This window comes from Suricata suricatta, chromosome 14, assembly GCF_006229205.1.
Source record: "Suricata suricatta isolate VVHF042 chromosome 14, meerkat_22Aug2017_6uvM2_HiC, whole genome shotgun sequence".
Classification (NCBI taxonomy): Eukaryota; Metazoa; Chordata; class Mammalia; order Carnivora; family Herpestidae; genus Suricata; species Suricata suricatta.
This window is the reverse complement of record NC_043713.1, coordinates 58,315,081-58,336,396: the sequence shown is the minus strand read 5'-3', so window position 1 is coordinate 58,336,396 and position 21,316 is coordinate 58,315,081. Positions and strand designations below refer to the sequence as shown.

Here is a 21,316-nt window from a genome sequence, read left to right as displayed (position 1 = left end):
CAATAATCCTGTACCAACATCTATTGGTCTCATAACATAAACAAATACGTGTTTAAAAATGTAAAATGATGTGTAAAATGATTCTTGCAGAAAATATTACCTTGACTATAGAAAATCCTAAAGAATCAACCAAAAAACACTGTTGGAAGAAATCAATGAGCTCATTGTAAAGTTGCAGGATATAAAATCAACATGCAGAAATCAGTGTGCTTCCCTATGCTAAAAACAAAACATCAGGAAAAAAATAAAGAAAACTATCCATTCATAATAGCACCAAAAGCAATGAAATACTTAGAAATAAATTTAACCAAGGAAGTGACAAGATCTGTACAATGAAAACTACAGGACTCTGATGAGAGAAATGGGAGAGGACACCTTCAAACTTATTTAAAAGGGAATCCTAATTTGTGAAGACCATCAGCGAAAAGAAAAAAATAGAAAAAGGAATGGAAAACACTAATTCATACATTGATGTAGGAAGCTAAGCAGTTGTATTGCAAGTTGCATTTTACCATAAGGGTCGCCTTGAGAATTTTCCCCAAGTCATAAGGGCTAAAACAATAAGGAACTACATGAGCTCCAAGGTTTGGGACGGTGATAGGCGCCACCCCACAACTGCCTCTCTAGCAATATGTGTTTTCTGGCAGGTTCCGCCTTGTTCCCTTTCTGACTGAGCTGAGAGCTGTGATGGACTGGGTGTGGACAGACACGACCTTGAGCCTCTCCAGCTGGATCTGTGTGGAGGACATCTACGCTCACATATTCATCCTGAAGTGTTGGCGGGAGTCTGAAAAAGTAAGCCAATAAAAATGTCTTACCCCTTTTCATTTCCCTTCCATCCAGGCTGGTTATAAGATTAATGTGAGTCGCTGCAAATTTTGTGGCCAAATAAATGGAAACGGGCAAAAACGGTGAGGACCTGTGAATGCCCATTGGTTTCCACCCCAGTGGACTTGGGAATTTTGGACTCACTGCTGCCTTAGTCAGCAATGGCATCCAGATGTGTTCTTCTTTTGGCCAGCGTATATTGTAGTTACTTTTAAAAGAAGTAATGATATATTGCTGTGTGACCCATAATTCTTAAATGGCTCATTTGGGAGCAGAAAAGAATGTGGTATGATGGAGAAAAGTAGGGTCAGGTGGCTTGGACTCAGGTTTACCCTCTGATTCATTCTTTGATGAGCAATGGGACAGTGTAACTTCTTTGTGCAAAGGAAATCGAAGTGCAAATATTTGCTTATTTTATTAGATTGAATATTAAAGTTTAAATATGGTTAGAATTACTGTTATTGATTGGGTTTTTCAAAAGTTTAACATGTGAAACAGGAGTCATAACAGCAGTGGAAGCACTCAATAAGCATTAGCTGAGGTGGTAGAAAGTGTCCTGTTTTTTTTCTTCTTGATAATACTCTCCTTGGAAAAGTTCCCTCTAGTGTATATAATTTCTAGTACATTCTGCTGCTGCTTCTTGGAATTTCAGCTTCATAGTCACAGGGCCCACTGACTTGCAGCTCCTGTATTTACGGGGTTAGTGAGAGTAAAAGAGACAGGCCTGGCAGTAATCTTAAAATCTGATCATTTGTCCCCATTTATAAGGAGCAGAAAAGTTGATATAATGACAGAATATGGCAGATATTCTACCAAAGGAACTTTGAAGGTAACAATAATGGTGATACAGCATGTAGAAATCATGACAAATGAAGAAAAGCAGGAAGAACCAAGAATTGTTCTGTGTGAAGTAGAAAAGTAAATGGAAGGAGGCAAAAATGATAACCGCTTTTAACTATTAGAAATAGTGGAAAATAGAGGAAAAGTTTGAATTTATTTAGAAGACTCAAGATAACAGAGTTGAGACAGGTAGGCAAAAGCTCTAGTAAGTTTCAATGGCATCTGAAGAGCTTGCCAACAATTGAAGCTACCCCATCACAGACTGGCTTCCTCAGGAGGTGGCTGCCACCGACAGGTGTCCACGTACATACTGTCACACAGAAGAGGATTTACATCCTGAAACCTCTGTGCTGGGAAGCGCAGGTCCTAGATCTATTCATTCAGCAGTTTATCATATCAGTTGTCTATTGCTGCTATTAAACTACATCAAACTTAGTGGTTTAAAAATAGGGGCGCCTGGGTGGCTCAGTCGGTTAAGCCTCCGACTTCGGCTCAGGTCAGATCTCACGTTCGTGGGTTCGAGCCCCGCATCGGGCTCTGTGCTGACAGCCAGCTCAGAGCCTGGAGCCTGCTTCCGGTTCTGTGTCTCCTCCTCTCTCTGCCCCTCCCCCTCTCATGCTCTGTCTCTCTCTGTATCAAAAATAAATTAAAAAAAATATTTTAAAAATAACAACCATTTTCGGGACACTTGGGTGGCTCCTTTGGTTGAGCATCTGACTTCGACTCAGATCATGATCTCATGGTTCATGGGTTTGAGCCCCACATTGCGCTCTCTGCTGTCAGCACAGAGCCCACTTCGGATCCTCTGTTTTCCTCCTCCCCCCCTCCGCCCCTCCCTTGCTTGTGCTCTGTCTCTCAAAATAAATAAACTTAAAAAAAATAACATCCATTTTCCTTGCTCACAATTCTGCGGATTGGCAGTTTGGGCTGGAAGCCACTGGACAGACTTGCCCAGGGCCATCCTGTTGTGGCTGCTGCTCCAGAGGGACCAAACACAGGCAAGAGGAAGACTGGAGAGAGAAGCAGTTCAAGAGGCAGGCAAGTCGAGAAGAGAATTTCAGAGTAGAGAGGATCTGAACCTCTGTAGATGTTAAGGAAAAGAACAGTAGAAAAAAGGAAAACAAAAATTCTTAGTATTGGAGCCAAAGGAAAAAGGTCTGGTGGGGGCCTTGGGAATCAGAGGCGCGGGTGAATAAATCAGTAGTGGTGAAGAGGAGTGGCCATCCTACAGGAAGCTGGAGAAACATGGGCAGGGAACCAACTGCACACCACACAGCCTGGCTTCTGCACGAAGTAGACAAACTTATCTGTTGACAGCAGGAGGGAAGGATGGCATCCTAAAACCCAGAGCCTGTCCACTGGGCACCGGAAACCATGAGATACTTCTTCTGGATGAATGGGAGGAGAGTCCTCAAGCGGGAGTTTCTGAATCAGAGCTCACAATGACTCCCACATTGATACAGGGCTGCCGTTCATGGGAGCAGCTGTGTCTGCCCCATTTGTGGGCTCTTTCAAGCTTTCCACTGTCTTTGAGCCCACAGGTGACAACCTTCTTAATACTGTAGTGAGTCAGTCACAGCCATTGCCCATTGTCCTTGTGAAGGACAGGGTTGCTGTGCCCTAGAACATGAGTTTTACAATTATTGTTGTTATTTTATCTTCAAGAAATAAAAAGCCTCATATGAATGTATCACTTCTACTTAAATATATACTTCTATCTTAGGCTCAGTCACTGGCTATTTCAGAATAACAGCCTTTTAAATCACACGTAGTACAATTTCCTAGGGAACTTAGGTGTATGGGAAGTATGTAAGTATTAGGGGACTCCAAACAAATCTGGCGCAAGTTTCTACTCTGTTCCATCAGAGATAGAAATGGCACCAGTGACAATCTCTTGTCCAGTATGAAGCAGAAGAGTAAGCTGCCTTTAAATGTAACTTTTCAGGGCATCTGAGCAGCTCAGTCAGTTGAGCACCTGACTTCAGCCCAGGTCATGACCTCACAGTTTGTGGGTTTGAGCCCCTCCTCAGGCTCTGTGCTGACAGCTAGCTCAGAGCCTGGAGCCTGCTTCGGATTCTGTGTCTCCCTCTCTCTCTGACCCTCCCCTGCTCGCGCTGTCTCTCTCTGTCTCTCAAAAGTAAATTAAAACACATTAAACATTTTTTTGAAATAAAAGTAACTTTTCTTGGGGAGTCTTCCAAGTCGAATGTGCTGTGCCCCAGGGCCTTTATGAACACACTTTGTGAAGCCAGAACAATTTCCTAAAAGGCAGAGTGCTGGCCTGTGAGCACAACACAAATGCAGGCCACTTGCTCCCAGTCCTAGTTTACAAGGATTTCCAGGCAGCCACGTCCCAAAACACTTGAGGAAGCTGACTGAAAATGTAGCCTGACAGGGCCTGCACACCCAGAGACTCAGAAGAGCATTGGCTTACCCAAGAAAGGGGGGTCATGGGCAGTGCAGGACAGGAAGGTGACAGTCCCTTTGGAATGTGAAGGGGAACACAGCCTTCGAGTTAGAGAGAGGTCCAAAGGTCTTGGCCCTGCCCTGCCCTAGGAAGTGCATGGAGGGCTGAGCAGGAAGAGGGGGAGAATGGATGGGGAAGTTCTGAGGCCTTTAGCGTTGTGCCTCCAAGGCTGGTCTCCAGGAGAGGAACTGACATGTCTCCACTGCAGGCAGAACAGACCCAAGCTGTTCTTGGCAGAGAGAAGTCTGTAATGGACAAAACACTTCACTACGTAATGCCTGAGTGCTCCTGCATTAGGATGAGAGGCCCCTTGTCTAAACTTGCCTCCTGGAGAGCAGAAAGCAAATCTGTGTGCGTGTGACAATATATCTGAAATCTTCAAATACTGTCATTTTTCTTTCGCGATAGAAAATTATAATCCATGATATCAAATTCCAGTGCAAAGATATCAAAACGCAGTGTTGTATCTGAATATCATGCCCTAACTCGGAGCACAGCCACTTAGAGGCACTATCTCCCGAGTGTGGAGTCTCTAATACTGCCCATACTGGCCCCTGTTCCGCCCCTGCCCTGTATTTCCAGGCCTGACCTCACAATCAAAGAGAACCAGGGCCCGTCAGCCCTTGTAGCAATGCTGGCTCCCAGACCTCTCTCTGCATTTGTCACAAGAGCTCACAGCCTGCAGGCAGAATGTGGATGAGTTTTCCTTACTTGAACTCTAGTGAAATGAATGCCCCCCCGAGGGAATGTGCCCCCCACAATAAATCTCACAGCCAGAATGGGGAGTGGGGGCAACCCCCACATTATGTGTATAGCCCAATTTCAGGGGTAACCCTGGAAGGCAACATTTAAGCAAGGATTACACATGCAGACCTAAAGCCCTTTTGATTCCAGATAGCAAAGCTGGCTCCTTAGGCCTTGCTTAGTGCCAGTGCTTGGTGGGTCCTTAAGAAAGCTGATGGAAGTGATTCTGTCCCCACCAAATGCGCTGCTTTGTACGAGAGAGCAAGTCCCTCTCGTGATGCACACACCTCCCACCCCCTGCCCCCCCAGCTCCTGCCACTCAGCACAGCACCCGCTGAGGGCCTTCGAGGAGTCCCGGTGGCCCAGAGACAGGGCTCTTCTGATCAGATAGATATTATTGCAGGACTTGAACCACACTGCCTTCTGACCATGTCATGAATGAAGTGAAAAAATTTTTCCACTCACCAAGAGCAGGTGGTGGATAGGCACAGCTTTTGACTATTCATGAATTTGAAGTAAAATGTCTTTCTCCCACATGGTCTCTTAAAACCAGAGGCTCTGTCCACCAGTATTTGATCCATCAGTCCATGGGTTCATCAACCAGCCAAAACCAACACCGTTTTAAGGAGAAAGTCTCTCAGGTCCCATTGGTCCCTCTTGGTACCAATGTGGGGATGTGCTGGGTGCTCATTACAGCTTCACATCACTACCTAACTTCATAGAGTGGGGACAGGGTTGCTCTCCCCACCTCAGAGCGAGAAGAGCAGAATCAGGACTCAGGTCCTGTGGCAAGAGCACATACCCTTCCTCTCCCACCTGGACCCGCCTGCTTCGCTTGGCCAGAAGCCTGAGCCTGATGTGACTCCTCTGTTGCAGAGATACCCACAGCCCCGGGGGCAGAAGAAGAAGAAAGTGGTGAAGTATGGCATGGGAGGCATGATCATCGTTCTGCTCATCTGCATTGTCTGGTTTCCCCTTCTCTTCATGTCCTTGATCAAATCTGTGGCAGGGGTCATCAACCAGCCCCTGGACGTCTCGGTCACAATTACCCTGGGAGGGTACCAGGTAACCTCCGTGCACCTCCCCCAGGGCTCACTCACCTGCCAGTGCTTTCCTTGAGCAGTAGTGGCAAGATGTGTAGTTAGCTTTTGCGGTCCAGACTCCTCCCTACATTTCAGCTGGTCAGCAAATACATGATATATGAGATAAGGCACCGAAGACAGTGAAAGAATAGTTGCGTTCGGGTTGGGTAATCACTTCAAAAAGAGATCTCTGAGGCCAGTTGCCATTGGGTACCCAGTGGGTGATACACTGCGTAAATACTGTTCTTTTAACCCAGGATGTAGAGGCAGGCCTTTGGAGTGTTAACAGCACTGTGTTTCTTTGTTTTCCAGCCTATTTTCACAATGAGTGCCCAGCAAAGCCAGTTGAAAGTTATGGATCAGCCCAAGTTTAATAAATTTATGAAAGCTTTTTCTAGGGACACTGTAAGTAAATGCATGTACTAGATCTCTGTGAAGACCTTTCTCTAGGTGAGCTTACTGCTTGTCATTTCATTTGCTGTTCTGCCATGGCCTGTGGTGGTGGGAAGGACTTTTCGGGGATTACCAGTGGTTCGCAGCAGATCCCTGGCCCCTGGCCACTTCAATACTCTGAGACATATGTCCATATCATTGGATATGTGTCAATAAACATAATTTTAATTCAGGACATTTTAATGTAAGCTCAACAGATATAGTCCTCTTTTATATTTTTAAGGTTTTTTTTAATTGTAGATATAGATCCCTTTGACAGGTAGGTCTAATCAGAATTTGTGTTAAGGGAATAATTCAAAATGTTGGGAAAGCTCTATGCAGACACTGGCTAGTGCTGGCATTCTCTGCATTAGTAAAAGCTGGAAGCCACTGAGGGCTTAATAAGTAGGGACTGGTTGAATAAATTATGGCAAATGTATCAAGTGAATTTGACAGGCACTGGCTTCCCCAGGGCGGTCGGCGTGGGAGAGGGGGCGGCCACTTTCCATTTCACTTTATTTACCCGCCGCTCTGTGTCTGATGTTGTCCAGGCAGCATCTTTCATAATACAAGATAATCGCTCCAGAGACTCCGCATGGCATGAACATTCTCAAGATGAAAGCTAAATGAAAAACGATACATACTGTTATTTCTTAAATTGAAAAAATAAAATCTACATTTCCTACCCTATAGAACAGCAGTGTTGCTCTGGTGGCAAAGCTGTGGCTCATGTATTCTCTTTTCTACATTACAAACTTTGAATCATATGATAAATCAATTTTTCATAATTAAAATTTGCATTACAAATAATACTTTGTATCTAAAGAAAATGATTGGGCCAACAGATACTTAACCTCCTTTATAAAATTGTCAGCCTCTAATGCACACTGCCAAAACTAATCTTGAGGGATGTGCAGCTGTGAAGATAGGACCAGGATATTGTGGATGGATTAAATTTGACTGTCTCAGGGAGCCTGGGTGGCTCAGTTGATTAAGCCTCCGATTTAGGCTCAGGTCATGGTCTCACATTTGTGGGTTCAAGCCCCGCATTGGGCTCTGTGCTGACAGCTCAGAGCCTGGAGGCTGCTTCAGATTCTGTGTCTCCCTCTCTCTCTGCCCCTCCCCACTCATGCTCTGTCTCTTTCTGTCTCAAAAATAAATAAAACATTTAAAAATAAATAAACTTGACTGTCTCGTGAGAGGGAACACCCCAATAGTTGATACATTTCCTTCTTAGTGGCGAGAAAAAATGACCCCAAACCATTTGCCTTTTCCTTATTGATGAATCGGGATGATCCCGTAGCTGTACTGGTGTGGCAACATCACCCCTGAAGATTGCTCCATGGGACTCGGGCTGCCCATCCCTGAGGGAAGGGAATCTGGATCATGCAATAGAGCACGAAGGCCGTCCACTATAAAAAATTGCCCTTCCTTAGGAAGAATTCCCCTTTATGCAGCCAGTTACAAGGAAGAATAATCACTTTATTTGCACATCATTACAGGGGCACATGGGTGGCTCAGTCCTTTGAGTTTCTAACTTTAGCTCACCTCACGATCTCTTGGTTCATGGGTTCGAGCCCTGCATCAGGCTCTGTGCTGACAGCTCAGAGCCTGGAGCCTGCGTCATAGTCTATGTCTCCCTCTCTCTGTCCCTCCCCTGCTCACATTATGTCTCTCTCTCAAAAATAAATAAATAAATAAATAAATAAATAAATAAAGAGGTTTTTTTTTATTGGTACATCACCATGTATATGATCTATTTATGCATGTGTATTTGTGCGCATACAGGGTGCTATGCAATTTCTGGAAAATTATGAAAAAGAAGACATAACAGTAGCAGAACTGGAAGGAAACTCAAATTCTTTGTGGACCATCAGCCCTCCCAGTAAGCAGAAAATGATAAGCGAACTCATGGACCCCAATAGTAGCTTCTCTGTTGTTTTTTCATGGAGTATTCAGAGGTAGTTACTGTATTTCCATGCATAATTTCCCCTTCCCCCCATCTGAACTCGGGGTGGGGGTGGGAGGAGAGAAGGAAAGAAAAGTTGATTGATGTGGGTTTTAGTTGACATTACACTTTGAGAACATTCATTTGATGCTAGAGCTAACATCTGTGTTTATTAAATAATAGTTTGCCTAGGAATCACTGGCAAAAATAGGAACTCCTTTTCCATTTTGCTACTCACTTCAGTCTTTCAAGACAGGCTGGCAGTGAGTTCTGTGAATGAGAGAGAGAGGTAAAGCAAAAAGAAAAAGAGTCATGATTTATAAAATGAAATGGTCTGGATGATTGTAAGATTTCCCTGAAAGGTTGTCGTTTGGTCTTAGTAATTAAGAATTGGCAGCCTTGAGAACCTGAACTCAAATCTCCCCAATATAGGGAAGCCCTGGCAGATCTTCTCTCCAAATAGGAGGTGTGAGAGCAGCCTGGGGGGTCCCAGGAGGGAAAACTGAGAGAGAGTCCTTCTCACCTGACCTAAGCCCGTGGCCACTATTTACTAGTTCATTTGTTAAATTCCAGTGAGTTAACATGCAGTGTGATATTAGCTTCCGGTGTACAACACAGTGACTCATCACTTCCATACGTCACCCGGTGCTCCTCACAAGTGCCCTCCTCGATCCCCATCACTTGTTCACCCATCCCCCCACCCGCCTCCCCTCTGGTAACCATCAGTTTGTTCTCTGTAGTTGAGTCCATTTCTTGGTTTTCCTCTCTCTCTCTTTTTCCCCCTTTGCTCACTTGTTTTGTTTCTTAAATTCTACATGAGTGAAATCATATAGTATTTTTATTTCTCTGATAGACTTATTTTGCTTAACATAATACTCTCTAGCTCCATCCATGTCTTTGCAATGACAAGATTTCATTCTTTTTTATAGCTGAGTAATATTACACACACATGCACACACACCACATCTTCCTTATTCATTCATGAGCATGTGTAAGAAAAGTTCTTGCATTCAGAAGCCCAGTGAAGCAGTCAGGGAACCTCAACATAATATACAAGTTGACTGGCTTAGTGTTTGCTTATTTGTTTATTTTTATCATAGTCTTGTGATTCAGGATTCTATGCCAGCTTGTTTGGGCAGTCAAGTGATAGGTTCATGTGGGTTCATGGTTCCTGGCTTCTAGGATAAAATTAAGAAAGAATCATGATAGGTACAGAATAAGCCTTCTCCGATCTAAAGTGAATTTACAAGGAAACAGTAAAGAAATATCTGAAAGGGTGCTGTTCAGAATTGAAAGAACTCCTTCTTTCATCTATTTTCTCCTTTAGAACATCCCAAATTCCTCACATGAAATTCTGTACTGCCAAAAATTCACTTTCTAGCCTTTTCTTTGAAGAGCTACCAAAAAAAATAATAATAATAACAACATTAAAGATCAACTTTCAATGGAGCATTCTTTTAAAACCATGGATTCTATTAGTCACCATGGAGAATAACCTCACTGGATTAATAAAAAAGTGTTTCAGAAATGCATTATCAGAGCATCAAGATGGTTTCTCTTCTAGTCAGCAGACTCTGCCCCCTCACCTGCCATCTGTTTTAAAAGTGTTTGTGGCCTCCCTGGGCTTTACTAACTTGGTTGTCTAAGAAGCTGGACATAAAGGTGAGGTGGACAGAAAAATTTGGGGTTGACAGTTGGACCCAAGGAAGACTTGGTGAGATTAATAAAATGAGTCAAGTGAATTTTTGAACTTATCTTCCAGGCTTCCAAATAATCACTGACATTGCGCCTTTTTATTTTTCTTCACAGAAACATGAGTCTGGGTGCAAAGGCAGAAATCGCAACTGATAAGCTTTCTTTTCCTCTTAAAAATATTACACGAGAGCACATAGCTAAAATGATAGCCGGCAACAACACAGAAAGTTCAAGAACACCAGTGTAAGTGATCACTCCTGTTAATTAGCTTTAATGGATGGATATATCTGATACAAAATCTCAGTCTGCAAACTCATGTATACCAGAAATGCAACTTTCTTCAGTAACTGAAGTGTGTCTCTCCTGGGAGGCCTCATTGTGTTGCATTGAGACAACTCTGTTTTCCTCCCCTGCTGCTCTATCCACCTAGCCCTGGGAGTAATGCTCTTGTCCCGGGGTAGCAAACTTTGCTCTTATCTGACCATAATCACCAAAAGCCAGAGAAAGGCCCTGGGAGACCCCTCTTCTAGTATTACTCCTGGCCTGGGGTCATTGAATGGATGGGAGATGAGGGGAAGATAAGGGGTAAAAGGAAATTTAGGCGGTGAGGATCTACATCTTAATATATTCTCCTGCCATATAAGTTCTCCACTTCAAACAGATCTAAGCTGTGATGTCTAGATTCTAATATCTAAAAGTAGCAGGAGGGGGGAAAATGCTATTGGTGCAAAACAACTAAATGAAGTATTCCAGATGCCCACCGGCCAATGCCTAGTTCTGACCTCCAGTCTGCCTTGGCCCCACTTTAAAGCATTGAATATAAGAGCCTCCATGATCAGTCCTCAGATGCGTTCCCTAAGACAGCCTAAGACAGCCTTTAGTTCACTAAAGTTGAAGGAAACTCAAAGACTCTCAGATCCTCCCCCATTATTTCCCCATGAGAGAACAGGCCTAGAAAGACAGAGTGACCTACTCAGGTCACTCAGCTTGTCCTCAGCAGAGGGAGGGTTAGGTCGAGGTCACCAGTTCTCACCTCAAGCCTCAGTCTTGTCACTTGATAGATTCATGCCATCCACTGGATTATAGGTATAATATATATCTGTAGAGAGAGAGTACAGACCTAGATCTTAGCAAGAAAGACAGCTTCTTGCTTCAGAAACAGTCACAGACATGGAAAACCTCTGTAGCAGTTTTCAAGCCATAAACTAGCTCATGTACAGAGTTTACGTGAGTACTCGAATAGAAACAGGTAAATTTGTTTAGCTTCAGAGAATTCTAATTATAATGGAACCCATAAATTGCGATGACATCACATTGTATAAATATACAAAGATTCACCATTATCTGTTTAATGTGAGGTCAAAGTAGCAACAAAAAAATCTATTTTATGTGGGTAAAACAACTAAAACTTAATTACCCTTCCCCTCCTTTTTTTTTTTTTTAACATACAGGACTATAGAAAAGATCTACCCATATTATGTGAAAGCACCCAGTGATTCGAATTCAAAACCTATAAAGCAACTTTTGTCTGGTAAGGATAAGAAGGAATTGTTTCAGAAAAAATTTTTTAACCCTTCTCTTGTTCAACTTCTACAGTTTGCATATTCAACCTTTCTCGAGCTGCTTTCCAGTTTTCTGTCTCTGTGAGACATAGCTAATGAGCTAATGAGACTCCCAGCTGCGTTCAATAGCCAGAAGGAATCACCAGTCATCAGGAGCTATATTCTTCATTGTTTCATCAATATAGAACCTGATTGGCTTAAATCCATGCTTAGAGCCTTAGTCTGTTTATTTGTTTCTATTAACCTCCATATCTTGGGCAAAAAATGGCCTCATGCAGTATTAAATATGAAGTTCTTGGAGCGCCTGGGTGGCTCAGTCAGTTAAGCGTCTGGCTTGGGCTCAGGTCATGATCTCATGGTTTGTGAGTTCAAGCCCCGCATTGGGCTCTGTGCTGACAGCTAGCTCAGAGCCTGGAGCCTGCTTCAGATTCCCTCTCTCTGACCCTCACCTGCTGGCACTGTCTCTGTCTTTCAAAAATAAATTTTAAAATATAAAAAATTTAAATATGAAGTTCCCCACATTAAGAACAATAAAAAGGTAGTAGGAAATGTGCTAAACCAAGGGTGGTTTGGTATCAATGTAGTCTCTAGGGACTATATTTACCCCCAACAACAGTGATGGTAGTAAGTTGATGATACGGAATTCTTAAGCATTAATTATTAAGCAGTTTGACTTCATCAGTTGCCTGGACCAGAACAGATGTGTATGTATGGTAAAAGTAGGACAATGTAGTATATATCCAAGTCACGTTCATTCCTTTGCCAGCATGAGTTGCTCATAGTCACCGGGCAGTGTGCCAGGCACTGGAGATGAAGCTCTGCATGGTTCATTTTAGCTGGAAAGATGGAGATGTAAGTAAACAGGTAGAAGCCCCCATAGAACTCACCAGAAGTAGAGGCAGGATACAGGTTCAAAAGAGGAGCATGAGCAGGCCCCCACATCTCTAATGCGTTTCTTCCTCATCAGTCAATAATGCATTTGTCTTATACGGTAGTTGTGAAATGTATTGACAACTTTGGTTATTTCCCTGTCAGTCCAAATAGTTCTAGAAATGCTTAGTCCAAGAACACAGATTGCTCAACAGTCACTCCCCATGAATGATTCTGTCCTTCAGTGGGCCCTCCACAGCTGCTGCATCTCAGCAGATGATCCCATAAGCCTGCCGGGGCCCTCCTTCAGCTGCCTCCCTCTCCCTGGCAGTGGGTTTTGAACTTTCACCAGTCCCCACACTTCCTTTCAGCCTTAGGAAGATGAGGCCCCTCCCTCCAAGGTCAGTCCTGCCCTGTGCCCAGATCCCAGACCCTCCCCACCCTTTTTCTCCACCCCTATCTACATGTTCTGTTCTCCCAGAACACAGACTTGTTGGCTATGAGTGATTTGAGGTCCAGCCTATGAAGTCCCTCTTCCCCACACCACGTGGTCTTAGTGTTCTCAGGTCCTGCCAATACAACAGCATCTCTGATGAAGTTTACTGAATTCTCTCTGATCTTTACCATAAGGCCAGTTTAGCAGAGGTTGGTGGTTATCACCAGTTTATGAAGAGGGAAACCAGTTTGCAAAGGAGAAAACCAAGGCCCAGGGTGTGAATTACTCAGCAGAGGTTATACAACCAGTATGTGGACAAACTAGATCCAACCCTGGGCCAGATGCCCCCCTCAGAACTCTCTAGACTTCAGAACCACGGTTCTTTTTGTTCCTGAGCATTCTGAGCAGTTCACATTCTTCTTGAAGAAGGATTTCTTTATCTTCCTGAGTCTCCTGCCTCACTCTCCATCCATTCATCAATCCATCCATCATATAGACTTATACTGCCAGGCACTGTCCCTAGATTCCTTTGATCCAGGAATTTAGCAGGAAATAATGCAGACACAGACCCCGCCCTCACAGAGTTTATAGTCCACCACCATGATTCTCAGCGGAGGCCCTATTATCATTGGCAGTGATGGTATTTTCTTAGAAAGACCTGCACAGAGAACTACAGGCTTTTTGTTGGCCCTTTTACTGTTCTTTTATATTCATCCTATGCTCCAACAAAAGCAATCTTTAACCACACATCATGGGTTTTCAGAACTTTACTGACCTTCATCGATCCCTCCAGAAATAGCCTCCTCTCCTCCTCCATCTCCACTTAACTGATGTTCTCAGCAAAATTCAACTCGGAAGTCATTTCATCTGGGAAGACTTCATGGATCCTACCAATTATAATTGACCTCTTTGTCAACACAGGTCCAAAAGTGGTTGCCACATGCCCATAAGTTGTGCTCATGTACATGGCCTGTTCCCATGGAGATATGAAATCATACTGTATTCAACTCTGTAACCCCTGATCACCTAACAGAGGGCCTTCCTCCTAGAAGACACCCAATAAATACTAGTAATGTGATTGAATTAGTCAAGTCAATAAAAAGTAGGTGATTTGGGTTTTTAAACATTTAACTAGTTTCTTGGAATTATCAGCAAAGAAAGATACTCAGGTGATGGGTCTTCCCTCTCTCCCTGTGATGTGGCTGCCATGCTCACTTAGCAACAGTGAGTGACCTCTTTAGTGACAAGAAAAAACCTTATGCACAGCTGTGGTCCACTTTTCTTTCTCTGCTCACACTGTTAACATGTCCCTGTGTCCTACATATCCTGGCCCCATATACTGTGAATAGTAACCAGGTTCTGCCATCTTAGAATAGTTTACATGCATTAAATCTTTAATATGTTTATGCTAACTTGATTTTGTTTTTCTCTTCTTTCAGAAAATAATTTCATGAATATCACCATCATTTTGTCCAGAGACAATACAACTAAATCTAACAGTGAGTGGTGGGTTCTCAACCTGACTGGAAACAGAATATACAATCAGCATGCTCAGGCCTTAGAACTGGTGGTGTTCAACGACAAAGTCAGCCCACCCAGTCTGGGGTTCCTGGCTGGCTACGGGTAAGGACTCATTTCACAGTTAGCAGTTATAAGAGTCTACTTCTGTTTCATATAAAGGTGATAGGAAGCTTTGTATCATCCTAGAATTCTTGAACTTAACAGCTGTAATGTTAAAATCCATAGATCATTGGACCTTCACTTTAAAAAATGAAGAACCAGAGTCCCAAAGAAGTCAAAATGCCTGATGTGAATAACACCATGAAGGACAGGACTAGAAGTCATATTTCCAGTTTCTTGCTCTACCTCTTCCTGTTATGTTTGATGTAACCCAGTGTTTAAACTTAGAAGTTGGTGTAGGGTTATTTCTCTTCTGTGTAGATTGCCTTCTGACCTTAGCAGATAAGGGCTCAGTCAAGCATCGCAATTTTAGACATGGTCCAATGTCCAAAATGGTCTGATGCTAATGGTGGTAATCTCACCGTGTTCTGATGCTTAAATTCTAGGACACATACATCCTCTACAAGATATGAACCAGTATCTATGCAGAATTATAATATAAAAATAAACAGCTGGGTGCAGAAAAGTATGTATAGTACAATTGCATGTCTACCAAATATATTATGTGGTTTCTTTATATAATATTTGCATTAAAACCACCTGAAATTCATACATGAAACTATTAACACTGGTTGTTTCTAGAATTGAGATTTTTTTGAAAGTTTCATTTTTCATGTCTTACAGCTCTGTAATGTATAAAGAAAGTGTGTTTAAACAAGGAACATGAATTACCTTTTTAATAAGCAGAGTAAATGCTTTCGCCAAAGGGAAAAGATTTAGAGAATTTTTGTTATTTTTTCCTTGTAGATGTGTTCTATTAACTGTATTGAGCTGATAGATATAATTTCTACTTTTTTTTTTTTCAGTATCATGGGATTATATGCTTCAGTTGTCCTTGTGATTGGGAAGTTTGTCCGTGAATTCTTCAGTGGGATTTCTCACTCCATCATGTTTGAAGAGCTTCCAAATGTGGATCGAATTCTGAAGTTGTGCACAGATATTTTTTTAGTTCGAGAGACAGGGGAACTGGAACTCGAAGAAGATCTCTATGCCAAATTAATATTCCTGTACCGCTCACCAGAAACCATGATCAAATGGACTAGAGAAAAAACAAATTGATGCTTTAAGACACAGACTGCAAATCAAGTTAACATTTGAATTTAAAAAAAGCACAATATTCTCATAAGAGCTAAGCATTTCTAGTTGGATGGAAATGGTTTCTCTTCTGACAGGTGGTCAAAAGGAGCTGACTTCCTTTTGCAGTCTAAGCTACCTTGCAGATGAAGGCACTGTTGAAAACATTATTTGTAATTCCATATCTCCAAAATCAGGGCTATTTGTTTTATGATTTAGTCAACGGTGTATTGCATTCTGATTGACTATGCAAAGGAATCATTTATGGGTCTCCTCCCTCAGAGAAACAGGAGAGAAGAGGGAAGAAGGAAAGGTGCCCGTGCTTTTCTGTGCAGGGCCCCACACACTTCTTAAAGAGATGCTATAATTCAGTACACTGCACCCTGTCCCCAACGGGGAAGCTGCTGTCGGAAGAACAGATGGGCCTCAGCACACCCCAAAAATATGCAACAGCAATAGAGCCTGAAACTCCTGAAGAGATTTCTGGGGGGAAACAAGAGAGGGAGCCAAAGACCCATGAAGATACCAGTGGAAGAACAAGCCTCATTCTAAGCAAAAAGTTAACATTAGTGACACTTACTGCCTTATCTTAACTGAAGACTAGTAAATAAAATCTTTCCATTAAACACCAGTGACTTCTCAGGAAAAAAGAAAAAAAAAGCAGCAAAACAAAAATGTGGACACTGGTTTTGTTGAGGCACAGCTAGTGACTTGCTTCAGGGGTGGTGGCTGTTATGCCTCAGAGCTCTGCTCCTCGTCAGACACAGGCTCCAGGTAGAAGGGTAAAAACGGCAGCCTGCTGGCTGTGGAGCACTGACTCTGGAACTCTTACTAACTGAGGCCATGAGTACTCTTCTACCTTTCTCCCCATCCCTCAACATGCGTTTTCCCATTTCGATGATTTAAGGCAATGGTTTTTTCCAGTATGTGACATTTTCCTTCCTGTTTTTCAGGTATATCAAAGAGTTTACATATTCCAATTCACATTTTTACATCTGAGACGGGTTTTTTAAGTTCATAATTATGACAGAAATATGTATATTGAGCTTGGGGAAATGAAAAACAATGGCCTTTTCTTAAATTATTATTATTGGTAATACAACCTCTTCATTAAATAACAATGTAGCATGAAAATTTATGATTGAAATGTAGTTTTCATTCCATATTAAAATAACAGTTTCTGAGGAATCATTGAATGGACTAGAGTATGTCAAATAATGACCCTATGTAGTTTGGGTTCAGGACTGACTTAAAATAAAGCACACCTTGCAAAGCCATTTCAAGAATAGTCTTCATTCTGCCTCTTTTGCATGAAGTAGAAAAAAATTACTATTTTCAATACTATGTACAAGGAGTTAAAAAATCAACTGAGAGAAGAATCTACTTCTTTTTGGTTTTATTATTTTGCCTTTTCCATGAGAATAATGGTTTTATATTATTCTTATAAGCAGGAAACAACTGGTAACAAATTAATTTCCAAAGAGGAAACTGTTAAGTGAATATTGAGCTTTAAAAATAATAGAGTTCATTCAGTGTCTTCTAGAGAATTAGTGCACATTTATTCTTCAAACGTGAAAGCCAGTGTAAGTACCACCCTGTGGAAATCAGCTCCTTCAGTCATTGCAGCAATAAACTCACACCCCTTCGGGGAACTCTGTGGACCACACTCTGATTTCCCAGCAACAGGAAGAATCTTTGCACATATTTCTGGTTGTGAATTCTTTCTTTGAAAAAATGTCAGCTCAAGGGAATTTCCAGAGAGCAAGTTAAGACACATTTAGGAAAAAGGAGAAGTAGGAAATCTTCCAAAGAAGAAAAGTGGAAAGTCAAAGTATACCAGAATGGTAATGTTCCTCAAGAGAGCAATTTGCAGGGTTCAAGAAGAAGCTTCCTGTGTGTCAGAGGGAGAAATATAGAAGGAAATATAAAAGATAGAAAAAAAGAAATGTAGAAGGGAAGCACTTCCTCTGGGAAGGCATGTACTAGAGTGGAAATGGCAGATAATGAGGAGGTCTGCCAGGTCTGGCCAGGCCACCACTGGGCAGGGAACCCCTGGGCCAGCAAGTCACTTTCCCTCTCATCCCCACATATCTGACAACATGAAGGGATCGTCGTACTATAACCAGCCACATTCCAAGCACTGGCCCAGTGGATGTGTTTTGTGAAAGTGTCCTGCCCCCTTAGATTGAGTTCTCTGGAAAGAGCCCCTGAAAGGAACAGCCTGGACCAAGAACATTTGGGGCAGTGTTCTTGGGAGTTACACTGGTCAGCAAGGAAGGGACATACTGCCTTATCACGCAGCTGCAACAGAACATCACCCAACCCTACAGGGCACTTGAGATCTGGAGTGGTTCTGCCGTGTCCCAGGCAAGGGCGTGGCATCTGGATACTGGCACCAGCAAGTCATCACCACAGCCACTTCTGTGTTGGCTTCACCTTTGATATGGCGGGAGCCTACTCCCCTTAAGGAGGAGCACAACCTTGACCCATGGGCATAAGCATGTGGGCGTGCAGAGGGCATTCATGGAGATTGCAGTATCCATCACTGTCTATCCTTGGGCCACTCAGACCCATTGGCTTCTTAAAAGAAGATTGTGAGGTCTTATTTCCTTACAAGGGAAGAGTAAGACAGGAGATCCGGCCCCTGCTGCCGCAGCTGGATTGTAAGCCAGACATAATACTCAGCATTCATCCTCCACCACCTGTTCTAGGTTCCCCTCACCCTAATCCGGCCCCTGTCCCAATGAAGCAGGGAGCCTGGCAGGGTGAGCCAGACCCTCGACCCTAGGGGCCCAGCATCCTTGTTACCAGCCCTGCTCTGGTCACAGCTGCTGCATTTACCTCTCTCACTAGTCAGTGTGGTCCCCCAGGGACCCCTGAACACCAGCATATTCCTCCCTCCCCCGCTGTATAGCCATAGCCGCCTTCTCTCTGGTGGCCTGGGTCAGTTACCCTGTCTGTAAGGTGACCCTGTGCATAAGGTGACCCCCATCTATAACATGACTCTGTTCATAAGGTGAACCTGTCCCTTGCCAGAATTGTCTTATTGTCTTTCTAGTTCAATTATCCTTTCTAAAATAATTATTTTCATTTTTTGCTAGCTTTTAAATCCTGATTTCTATTGCTCTTTAGTATCTTGTATTAATTTCTAATTTATTTTAGTCTCTTTGAAATACTGGATTATAGGAGTGCCTGGGTGGCACAGTTGGTTAAGTGGCTGACTTCAGCTCAGGTCATGATTTCACGATTCATGGGTTCAATCCCCACATCGGGCTCTGTACTGACAGCTCAGAGCCTGGAGCCTACTTCAGATTCTATGTCTCCCTCTCTCTGACCCTCCCCTGCTCATGCTGTCTCTCTCTGTCTCTCAAGAATAAAAATAAGAAACATAAAAACAAACTTATGAAATACTGGATTATAGCTTTCACCCATGTTGTTGTGGGCAGGGCATGTCTTTCTGGTCAACTTTTATTGTCTCTAAGGACCTGATTCTGCCCTTTATTCTTTTTTACTGATATGAATTTGATACTACATTTAAGTGCAGCCTATTTCTGTGGCTCCTTTGGATGTGACATTAGGTTTCCCAACTTTTGGGTCAGGGGATGGCTTCTCTGGCTCTGTGACTCTGGAGCCCCCTTCCACAGTCCTGAAATGTCCACAAATGCACCTTCCTTTCTGAGGTCCCCAGCTCTGCTTACCTCTACATGACACTCTCTTCCCATCAACACTTGTTCTGTCCCCTCTATTCCCAGCAATGTCCCCAGCAATATCCCCAGACATGAGGACGAGTCCTGGGAGGGAATTTTTATCCATTAGTTTTGTTGTTGTTGTTGTTGTTGTTGTTGTTGTTGTTGTTGTTTTGAAAAAGAGAGCAGAAGTAGGAGGGAGGGGCAGAAGGAGAATCACAGTATTCAACAAAAAAGAGTACATTTAATTTCAGGTAGGGGTAACAGCCTTATATTTCATTGGTCTGATTAAATTAATTCCTTGACATAAAGGTGCTTTAGGAGAGTCAGTGTGTGCAAGTGATTGGTTCTTGGAAGCCTACATTGCTTAGAGAAAGTACTTTTTAAAAATATAAGCTATTTTTCATTAGAGAATCATTTAAAGTCATAAATATCTGAGGTTATGTTCGCACATATTTTCATTTATTGAATTGGCCTATCCATCTATCCTACTAGTATTTTCAAGGAGTGGTTGATAATCTTCCCTATTGTTTATTTGCTTTCTACTGTAAAATTTTCTGCTCCTGTCTCTCTTACCCCTTATTTTCCTCTTTTGTGTTATCCTTTATTCTTTTTCTGACTTAATGAGTTGGATACGGGGATCCTTAATTTCCTTCCAGAATGTGGCTGTGTGAAGCAATATACAGGGTGTCCCTAACCAGAAGTGGAAATGCTTTAATTTACAGAAGTCATCGTCATGAAGTAAAAGTTTCAGCATTTAAATACTTGATTCTTATTCAGCAAAAGAGTAGCCTTTCCCAGACCAGCAAATCCAGAGAAGAGACCCCAAGGCTGCTCCTTCTCACCTCCATCACACATGCAGCGGGGAGTATGGGCCACCCCATAGATTCCTGTGCCTTCAGCTGCTCCTGCTCAAGGTTTGCAAATTTAAAGAACCACCAGCACTACACAGTGGTAATTTGAATGCACCAAGATAGTAGTATCTTTTTTTTAAGTTTATTTATTTATTTTCAAGAGAGAGTGAGAGTTCAAACAGAGAGAGAGAGAGAGGGAAAGAGAGAGAGAGAGAGAGAGAGAGAGAGAGAGAGAATCTCAAGCAGTCTCCACAATGTCAGCACACAGAGTCCGACATGATGCTCAAATCCACGAACCGTGGTATCATGACCCAAGCTGAAATCAAGAGACGGTCACTTAACCAACTGAGCCACCCAGGTGCTCTAAAGACAAAGTATCTTAAAATGTTAAATAATTCCTCTTTAAAGTGTTGCCTTTTTTTTCCAAGGTTGCAGTATTCATGCTTCTAAAGCCATTAAAGTTTAAATCTGCGTAAAATTTGGGACCCCTTATGTTTTCTTCTAAGGAAGACTAAGTTATGTACCAGAGATTCTCATGGGTGGGTTTCTATTTGACAGCATTCCAGAAGAAAGCCATGTATTAATAATACAAGTGGTACCAGAGATGGTGAGGAAAGGGAAGGGAAGTGCTTAGGGTCCTAGGGGGAAGGTATGGAAAGATGGGAACTCCTGAAATTATCCCAGGACTCTGGGACCAGCCACTGACTTTGTTTGTTTCAAGTGTTCAGGGCAAGCCAGTAAAAATTCCTAGCCTCTTCCACCCAGACCCTACTCCATCCCAGTGACCACAAAAAAGATGGCTGGAGACAGGTGTAGGGGCCACGAGTATAATAATAATAATTTTGATAACAATAATAATGAGAAGGAAAAGGAAAAAGAGAAGTAGTCGATTGGTGCTGGCTCTTATTATTATGTGCCAAACCCTATGCTAAAAGCATGAGGAATCAGGGGCCCCTGGGTGGCTCATTCAATTAAGCTTCTGACTTCAGCTCAGATCATGATCTCGTGGCCCTTGAGTTTGAGCCCCATGTTGGGCTCTACACTGACCGCTCAGAGCCTGGAGCCTGCTTCAGATTCTTTGTCTCCCTCGCTCTCTGCCCTTCCCCCACTCATGCTCT

General features: G+C 42.8%; 1 protein-coding gene across 1 annotated transcript in view; it reads left to right on the top strand.

Moving 5' to 3' along the window:
* PIEZO2 (piezo type mechanosensitive ion channel component 2) overlaps positions 1-16,935 on the top strand; it is a 444,879-nt gene extending 427,944 nt beyond the window's left edge. Inside the window, exons 48-55 of the mRNA XM_029922540.1 lie at positions 648-795; positions 5,756-5,944; positions 6,274-6,366; positions 8,182-8,354; positions 10,151-10,279; positions 11,488-11,567; positions 14,344-14,527; positions 15,391-16,935. Coding sequence (XP_029778400.1) covers positions 648-795; positions 5,756-5,944; positions 6,274-6,366; positions 8,182-8,354; positions 10,151-10,279; positions 11,488-11,567; positions 14,344-14,527; positions 15,391-15,643 — 1,249 coding nt within the window. The 3' untranslated portion in view covers positions 15,644-16,935. The remainder of the gene's footprint in view (positions 1-647; positions 796-5,755; positions 5,945-6,273; positions 6,367-8,181; positions 8,355-10,150; positions 10,280-11,487; positions 11,568-14,343; positions 14,528-15,390) is intronic.
* The last annotated feature ends 4,381 nt before the right edge of the window (positions 16,936-21,316 follow it).